This window comes from Gekko japonicus, unplaced genomic scaffold (genome assembly GCF_001447785.1).
Source record: "Gekko japonicus isolate JY-2015 unplaced genomic scaffold, Gekko_japonicus_V1.1 scaffold3305, whole genome shotgun sequence".
Lineage (NCBI taxonomy): Eukaryota > Metazoa > Chordata > Lepidosauria > Squamata > Gekkonidae > Gekko > Gekko japonicus.
In genome coordinates this window covers 105,567-106,844 of record NW_015163188.1, presented here as the reverse complement: position 1 = coordinate 106,844, position 1,278 = coordinate 105,567, and the positions used below count along the sequence as shown (strand labels likewise).

At 72.1% G+C, this 1,278-nt stretch overlaps 1 protein-coding gene across 1 annotated transcript in view; it reads right to left on the bottom strand.

Moving 5' to 3' along the window:
* DHX34 (DEAH-box helicase 34) overlaps positions 1–1,278 on the bottom strand; it is a 9,475-nt gene that overhangs the window by 2,493 nt on the left and 5,704 nt on the right. The window contains exons 9-12 of the mRNA XM_015407125.1: positions 989–1,090; positions 663–881; positions 287–460; positions 43–148 (exon numbers count right to left, since the gene is read on the bottom strand). Coding sequence (XP_015262611.1) covers positions 43–148; positions 287–460; positions 663–881; positions 989–1,090 — 601 coding nt within the window. The remainder of the gene's footprint in view (positions 1–42; positions 149–286; positions 461–662; positions 882–988; positions 1,091–1,278) is intronic.

The following is a 1,278-nucleotide window of genomic DNA, read 5'->3' as shown; positions in this document are numbered from 1 at the left end:
AAGAAGCCCCCCCCCCCCCCCCCCCCCCCCCCCCCCGGGCACCTCTGCGGCGCTCAGCCCCCTGGTCTGGCGTCAGCAGCTCCGGCGAGTTGGCAAAGACGCTGGTGGGGTGCAGGAGGATGCCGGCCTTCTCCTTGGTGTGGAAGATCTGCGGGGCGAGGAGGCGGTTCACAGGAGCCCCGGAGCGCAGAAACCCCCCCCCCCCCCCGATGGAGACAGGCGCCGCCACCTCTCATGGCTCCTCGCCCCCGTGGGCCGCCTGGTGAGGTGGAGGGGGCGCACTTGCCTGGTCCGAGTCCTTGCGGGTGCCGTTGAAGGGGTCCGGGACCGCCAGCTGGGGGTACAGGCCCCTCCCCAGCACCAGCTGCAGGAGGGCGAGCTGGGGCCGCGAGAGGCCCTGAGCCGCAGAGGCCGCCGCCTGCAACTCGGACACGTTGTGGCGCAGCTGGAACTTCACGTCCTGGGCCGGGAGGAAGGGGGCAGAGGTCAGGCAAAGGTCAGGCGGCCGCCGCCACTCTACCCCCCCCCCGGCCAAATCCAAGGCAGGCCTGCGCTCAAGAGGCCTCCCCCGCCAGGCAGCAGGAGCCGCTGAGAGGGCCCCGCGGGTGCAGGGAAAGGAAAGCGGCCAGGTCGTCCCCACGGTCAGTCGGTCGGCCACCCACCTGGATGTCCGGGCCACGCTCCGCCTCCCCTTCTTCTCCCGAGGAAGAGCCAGCCCGCTCGTCCTGCAGGCGGAGCACCTTGCGCCGGCGGCCCTCTCCTTGCTCGTGCTCCCGCTTGAGTCGCTGCAGCTCCCGGCGCTGCCGGTGGTGGCGCTGCCGGGTGTAGGAGTCGCTGGGCCGGGCGGCGGGTTCTAGCAGCCGGTGGTCCCGGAGCAGCTCCTGGGGGACAAGGAAAGGGCCGGGGGTGGTGCGGCCGCATGCCCCCCCCTCCGCCCCCTCGTCAGAAACAGACACAGGCCCCGCCTCCCCCCAAGCGTCACACCTACCTGGAACTGACGCCGCAGGTTGGTGGCCTCATACAGCCGGTGCTCCTCCAGGCCCCGACGGCGGCACCAACGCCGGGATCCGCCACGCCCCTCGGACTTCACCTGCCGGGAGGGGAGGGGAGGCCCTCAGGGCACAGGCAGGTGAGGGGGAGAGCGGGGACACAAGGAGCCATCGCTTGCCCAGGGGCGAGAGAGACCCACCGGCACCCATCGAGGCCAAGCGACAGAGCCCCTTGAACACACACACACACACACACCACCCCCGCCTCCCCGGGCTCCCGGGCATGATG